A 7389-nucleotide genomic window follows, 5' to 3' on the forward strand; every position below is an offset into this window, starting at 1 on the left:
TTTACTATCTCGGTTTATACGCACATACTCGTGTCCAAAAGCCCGGTCCGCCTCACTTGTCCATCTTCTGAGTGGCGGCTGGGGGAAGAGAGATTTAGGGCTTTGGAATCGAGTTAGCCTGGCTTTGAATCCGGGCTTTGCTATTTACACCTCCTAATTAACCAACACAAAGATGCTGATCCCCTTCTGCAGCCCAAGGGTGCTGCCTGGATTCAAAGGGATCATCCTGGCCCAAGAGAGCTGCTCAAGAAACGTTAGCTTTGCATCACCGCTCTTCGAGATCACTGGAGTCCCGGCTGTGTTTACACACAGATGCACGCCCTCTCTTCAGGCGGCTCCAGGATTCCCCATGAACTCAAAAAATGTATTTGGATGGTGATTCGAAGAGAGTGAGTCACACACAGCATTGCACCAGATGGCCTGGCTGTGGCACAAACACCCCACCTTCCCATTGCCGGGCTACAGTAGAGAGGTTTCTGCCGGGTTTTCTAAAGCTATTTTTGTGGTTACTGACCTTCAGCTCCTATCAGGTCAGCAGAGCCCTTCACTCAGGGGGCTTCCATATCTCAGTTCTGAGCCCACCCATGTAACAGCCTGAATGCTTATCTGCATCCCCCAGGCTCCTTGGAGTTGGGGCTGGGTCTTGCTTACCTTCTCACATTTAGTAACTGCTAAATAAATGTTTGTTCAGTGGATGAAAGAAGACACAATTCTGGCTGGCAAGGAGTATATAGGCTGGTTATCAATACAAACAGGAGAGTAATACCATACAGCCAGTTTCCTACGTTCTGAGAACATGTTCAGCCCATCTTGTCTGTAGTTGATGGAGCTCATCTTGGGAACACCAACTCCAAGCCAGGCCTGGGGGTAGAAGGGCTGGGACATAACCCGGAGACGATCCCTTAGCAGGATGGACAAAGGGGCTTATGGACGAGAGAGAAGTTGTGGGAAGGGCCAGAGCCTTCACTTGAGGCTGACGCTGCCAGCCTGTTGTTCCCCACAGTGGAGACAAGTCATGTAAGGAGCATGCAGTCCCCTTCTTTGTGGGGTCCTCTGAAGTCTCACAGCCAACTTCTGAAGGGACATCGGGCATCCTTGGCCTTGCTCTGATCCTGGCCCCCTGGAAAGAGGGCCTGGGTGTGAGCAGCTTCTAAGACTTTCCAAATAATTCCAGTGTGTCCCCAAGTTTGTGATTATTTAGCAGCCCCAGGGGCAGGAAATAACTGTTTGATCAGAGAAAGGATCAAACTTTCCTCCTTCTTTCAATAACTGTTTGATCAGAGAAAGGATCCAACTTTCCTCCTTCTTTCTAACTCACTCCTAGGTCCTAGACCCAAGAGTATGATAAGGCCAAGTTCTGTTTGGATTTGAATACTGGGTGAAAAGTCATCAACATTTTGTCTCATTTGAGCTATGACTTCATGCAAGGATGTTACCTTCCTTTTACAGTTAAGGAAACTGATGCTCAGAGATGTTGAGTGATTATACAAGGTCACACAGTAAGAAGTGGTGCCAGGATTCAACCCTAGGCCCACTGTTCCATGTGCCTTTGATTTAGTCACAATTGTGAGTATATAAACCAAGGTAATAAACCATGGGTCAAACCATAAATGCAAGCTATGAGTCGATGGAAGCAGGTGGCACACAGCCAGCTGTAGCTGAGCTGGCACTTATGATTAAGTACAAACCCCCAGTAATGAGGGAGATGATCTTCCTCTATGCCTCTCTTCTCTATTTTCCAATCCCAGCACTGCTTCCTCCATGGAAATTTCCAGAACTCTACTACCTGTCTACTCATTTTCACTCACTTTCTATACCAGTGGTCCCCCAAACTGTCCTGTACCAGCTTTTAAAAATTCAGATCACTGGGCTTCAACTCGTAACTATGGAGGGTCTCTAGCAACAAGGTCTGAATACCTATGTTTTCAACAAGCAATATGTGAGAACCTAACATGCGCATAGTTTTGGGAACCAGTGATGTTGTCCCTTGATGCTCAAAAGTATGGTCTGTGGACTAGCAGTGCTGGTACCAACGGGGAGCTAGATAGAAATGTAGCATTTTGGGCCATACTCCAGGCCTTTCAAATTAGACTCTGTATTTTAACAAGATGCCCGGGTGATTTGCATGCATGTTACAGTTTGAGAAGCAGGGCCTTATCCAACCTGTTTGGCATAAAGAGAGTCCTAAATCAGCAGCAGCTTCATAGAAATCAAATTCTTAGACCCCACCCTAGACCTGCTGAGTGGGAAACTGCAGGGGCAGAGGCCATGAATCTGTGTTTCAACCAAGCCTCTAGGTGTCCTGATGCAGCTCAAGTGTGAGAGCCACTGCCTGGAGGAGAGATTACTAGCACTTTCTCAGTTGGGAGCCTCTTTGATCCTGGACATCAATTGTCCCACGCTGGATGCCAGCATGATCAAAGGAGAGCTAAGCCTGGAAGAGTGTTGAAAGCTATCAACGCCAGGAGGCCGAATGGGGAAGGCTTGTTTGTCCCACCTCCTCTCTGACAACCGCATTGAAGGGTGGAGTCAACCATAGTCCTCAGCTCACTCCATCATGGGCCCTTCTCTTTATTTCATCTACGTATTCATTCACTTTTATGCCTGCCCTTGCCCCCAGGACCCTCCCCTCCCCGTGGCACAACCGGTCCACTGTTTCACTGTGCCCTGTGATGAAACGCCCAGGTGGTTTCCAACTCTTCAGTGCCCCAGGATTCTGTAATAAACATCCTCTCCTGCTTCTCCCTGTGGACCAGTCGGTGTAAGTATTCCCTATTTTACAGGCGGAAAAACTTGAAATGTGACTTGCCCAGAAAGTGCAGCATGGAGGTGAAGAGCATGACTTTGCTGTCAGACACGCTGGTCAAATACCTGGCTCCAGTCCCTCCACCTTTCTGTGTCCGAGATTTCTCATCCGTAAAATGGAAGTGATATTACCTACCTTATAGGTTTGTCATGAAGATCGAACAAATGAACACCATTTAGCAGAATCCTTAGCACATAGTACGTGTTTAATAAATGTTCACTATAGTTTTACCTCTCTTTCCAGAGACTGCCTTTTGATCTTTTACACTATTTTTTTTTTTTTTCTGTTTTGGTCTTGCATTATTGGTAACTCTTGGTGCCCCCTTTTTAAACTGACCTCCAGGTACTTAGCAAAGGTCTGTGGCCTGGATGGATGAAATGAGCCAAGGCCCGTGCTGGTTTGGGGGTTTGGGTGTGGAAACGGGCCAGCGGGGCTTGTCTGGGCTAGGAGTCAGGATGGGCTTGCAAGAAGCTCTGGGGTAGATGTTGGTGCGTGGCTCACTACAGCAGGAGGCAGAGCTGTGGGATGCCTAGTGTTCTGATTCCGGTGGGAAAGCAGCAGTGCAGGGCCTGCAGATAGTAGGTGCTTAATATTAATATATGGCTGTTCTTTAAGGGCTCTATTTTGGCCTGGTTTTAAAGAGGTGGAAGGAGGGCAGTCCTGTCACCCTGGAGGGAAGGTGTGTGTGAGGGGTGTTGTCTCGCTTTATAGAGAATCCCTTATGTATCCCAGAGAGGTGCTGGGAAGGGGAGGGTCCACTGCCTAAAGTGCAGATGGGAGAGGCGAGTCTGGAGACCAAGGCTTGGGCAGCATAGACTGCATTGATGAGCTGCAGCCAGTAGAGGGCGCCTCACACCTCCAGACAGAGCTTGGGGGGGGCAGTCTTTCGCGAACCCGGGAAGGCCAAGGGTGAGGAGACCAACTGTCGGGTTTGCCTGGGACCTGTAGGGGCCCTCAGTGCTAAAATCAGACAAGTCCCAGGCAAAATGAGATGAACTGGTTACCCTGGCTTGGAGAAGCAACCACTAAAGGGGTATACACACATGCACACATACATATGTGCTCGTCACACACAACACAAAATGTACCCATGCTCACACCACACACATGCACAATACACACTCATGCACTTCACACCACCGCAATGATACACACAGTACACTTGTACACACACACGTGCCACAAATTCTCCCACACTTGTGCCATACACACAACACATCCAAGCACTTCACATCACATGCATAATACACATGACACATTTGCACATGTACCACTCACACAATACATTTATAACACACACATGCAGCAATGCAATGTACACACTCATATAGCACACACACGAGCACATCATACACTTGCTATATGGTCACAACATAATATACATACACACACATACTGCAAAAACATATGCAAAACAAGCATCATGTCAGAAAACACATGCGCACACACGTGTGGCACGTGTGCGCATCGCACCACATGCACAACATGCAATACATACATGTACCATACACATCACAATGCACATCAACACAGATGAATGCCAACACATCCATAACACACAGACTCATGTGACAGTATATGACACAATTCATACCTGTGCACATCACAACGCATACACAACATACACAGGCACCACATAATGCACTATTCACATGTACTATACGCAATCCATATGTACTACATCCATTCAATACATACACAACATAATGCACACACAACACACATGCACACACACAACACATGCATAAACACACATACACAACACACATACACAATGCACCCACAGGTATGCATGTGCACAGCACACTTGCACAATGCAACACACGTAGTCTCTCACACACACACATGCGCACACACACCTTTGGTAGCCAGAGACCTCTTGTTTGAGGCAATGTTTCTTTTTGGCAAAATGAGGATACTCATTCTTGCTCTAGGCCAGTGGGAAAAATGTATGAAGAGAATTTGAAAACTCTATACTCACTCATTCAGCAATCATTTCTTTACTGTGTGCTGGGACCTATGGGCTCACTGCATGGCAAGGGACGCAGGCATTGAACAAATCAACACATCAATGACCAGTCAGCTTCTGTTGTAGTGAGTGTTATGAGTTAACACTCCAGACAGCACAAAACTGCAAGGGGGTGGGCCTGGCTGGTTCTGGGAGTTTCCTGAAAAGAGCTTTTAAAGCCAAGACCTGAAGTCAGAACAGCAGTGTTGGGACGAAGGGGAGGTGAGTGAGGCAGCCAGGCACACAATGTAAGGAGGTGTCACCCCCATGTGCTGTCCTGAGGGTGAGTAGCCAAGTAGCTAGGCAGAGAGGGACCCCATGAGGGATCCAAGGAGTATGTGGTCCTGCTCCCAACTGCTGCTCTACACGGATCCTCTCACTCAGAGAGGGAGGGTGAGCTTGCTTCCCAGGAAACTCTCTGGGCTCTGGGAAGAGCTGTGGCTTATAGGCACAGGACCTAGATCACCCAAACTAACCAGCTGCATTGCCCCTGGCTGCTGGTAACCAGGCCCCCTTCTCTGCAGCCACCATGGTGATGGTGGGAAGTCGGGGGAGGAGGGCAGGCGTGTACAGGATGAGCCCACCATCTCCCTGGACACAGCCTGAGCGTCATCATACTTCCCAGCTTGCTCCTGGGGGTGGGGTTGCCTTGCCAGGTTAGGCTGCGTCAGTGCAGTATTCCAGCTCCTGGGCACAGGAATTGTCCCTTTATTCTAGTGGACTAAGGAGGGTGGCATAGGGGAGTGGTTCAGGCAGACTGGAGCTTCTGCCTAAATTCAAATCCCTGCTTTGTCAGCTGCTAGCTGTGTGACTGTGCAGAAGTCACTTGATCTCTCTGTGCCTTATTTTCATACCTATAAAATAGGCATAGTGGTAAGACCAGCACCCATCCAACAGAGTTGCAAGGACCTAATAAGTCAATACATGGAGAATTCTTAGATTAAAGCCAGGCACATGGCCAGGACTACCTAAATGTTAGCTGTAATTGTTATTTTGATCCAAAATAAAAGCAAACACTAACAACAATCATAACATCAAAATGTACTAGAGTCACAGTACTAGAACGGAAGGTGCCTTGGAGAACATCTGCCCTAAGTCCCCTCTGCATTATAGACATAAAGCTGTTTGACCTGATGATCCAGAAACTGTAGGACCAGAACCCAGGATAGGGAAGAGAAGGGACCAATAAGAGTTGCTCTGTTTCTGTTCTCTGGGACGGTGGTGCTCACCTGGAGGGCTGGTTAGATGCAGGTCTCAGGGCCCCACCCAGGGCTCCTGACTCAGTGGGTCTGGGCAGGGGCTGAGCCTGCATTTCTAACGGGTCCCCGGGCGTTGCTGCTGCTGGTGGTCCAGCGGCCACACCTTGAGGAGCTCTGCCCTAGGGACAGCGGAGGCAGGTAGCACCCAGTACGAGGGGAGGGGGAAGCAGGGGCCTTACTTACAGTGGGTGCCGTACCTCGGGCAGCGCCCTCTGCAGGGGGACGCGGGCGCTGAGCGCCTCCTCCAGGCTGAGCTCGGTCAGCTCATCTTCTTCAGACACCCCCTCGCCCTCCTCCTCGGCTCCCCAGTCCTTCTCTGGGGCCTCCTGGTCCAGCCTCCTGCTCGGCTGCTTGATGAACCGGTAGCTGCCACCTCTCCTGCCCTGGCTCTGGTTCCTTCTGACCCTGGGTGAAGCCACGGCCACGAGGAGCTCATCCTCCCGCAGCGAGATTAAGGGTGGCAGGCCCTCCAAGGGGCTGTACTCCTGGTCTTCGTCTTCAGACTCCAGCACCCATTCTTGGGATTCCCCGAAGTCCAGGCGGTACCCAGCTTCAGGGCTGTGCTGGGCGGCCTGGGCCGTGCCAGCCTGGTGCAGGGCCTGCGGGGGAGGGTGCAGCACAGCCACCATCAGCAGCACGCATCCCAGCATCAGGAAGAGCAGCAGGAATTGCAGTCTGCATGGTCCATGCCTGCATCGCTTCCTTAGGAGCATGTTGCTGGAACTTGCCAAATGCAACAGGTCATGTTCAAGTTTGCTCTCTCCTCCTGCTCCAGGTTCCTTAGAGCTTGCTGCAGAACCTGGGTTCCTGATTCCGCCTGGAAGTACTTTGACGGCCACTTAACCTGCTCCTTTTATCCCATCTGACATTTGCCAGCAGCGTGTGTAAGGCCAGCTTCCACTTACACTCAGAAAGCCACAGGACCCAAGTCCCACCCCAGGTCCTCTCTGAGTGGACTTCTTTAATTGCCTTCTGAAAGCCCATTCACAGGGACTTCGACTTAAACTGTTTGCCCTCTTTTATCTCCTTTTTCTCCTTGGGAAAAAACAGTTATTCCATTCTGCTCAGGTGTTGAGTCCCACATGTTTCATTTCCCCCCTTGCATGAGTGGTCAGGTTGCTATGCGATGCCTGGGGGAGCTGGTGGGTCCTCAGTCCAGCAGAGCTGACAGCTGTCGTCCTTTGGATGCTTCAAGTCAGGTCAGATCAACAGATGAGAAGCCGGCAGGCAGTGCCTGATTTCCTTTCACACATAGCTCCTCGCTCAGCCCAGAGCCCTCTGCCAGACACAGCCCGAGCAGGCGTGCGCCTCGCTCC

General features: G+C 50.2%; 1 protein-coding gene across 1 annotated transcript in view; it reads right to left on the minus strand.

Annotated features, from left to right (window-relative positions):
- The window catches only part of GALNT15 (polypeptide N-acetylgalactosaminyltransferase 15), a 30141-nt gene extending 23313 nt beyond the window's left edge, over positions 1-6828 (minus strand). Inside the window, exon 1 of the mRNA XM_016209270.2 lies at positions 6257-6828. Coding sequence (XP_016064756.2) covers positions 6257-6786 — 530 coding nt within the window. The 5' untranslated portion in view covers positions 6787-6828. The remainder of the gene's footprint in view (positions 1-6256) is intronic.
- Positions 6829-7389: the final 561 nt, after the last annotated feature.

The sequence above is a fragment of the Miniopterus natalensis genome, chromosome 15 (genome assembly GCF_054644295.1).
Source record: "Miniopterus natalensis isolate mMinNat1 chromosome 15, mMinNat1.hap1, whole genome shotgun sequence".
NCBI classification, from domain to species: Eukaryota; Metazoa; Chordata; class Mammalia; order Chiroptera; family Miniopteridae; genus Miniopterus; species Miniopterus natalensis.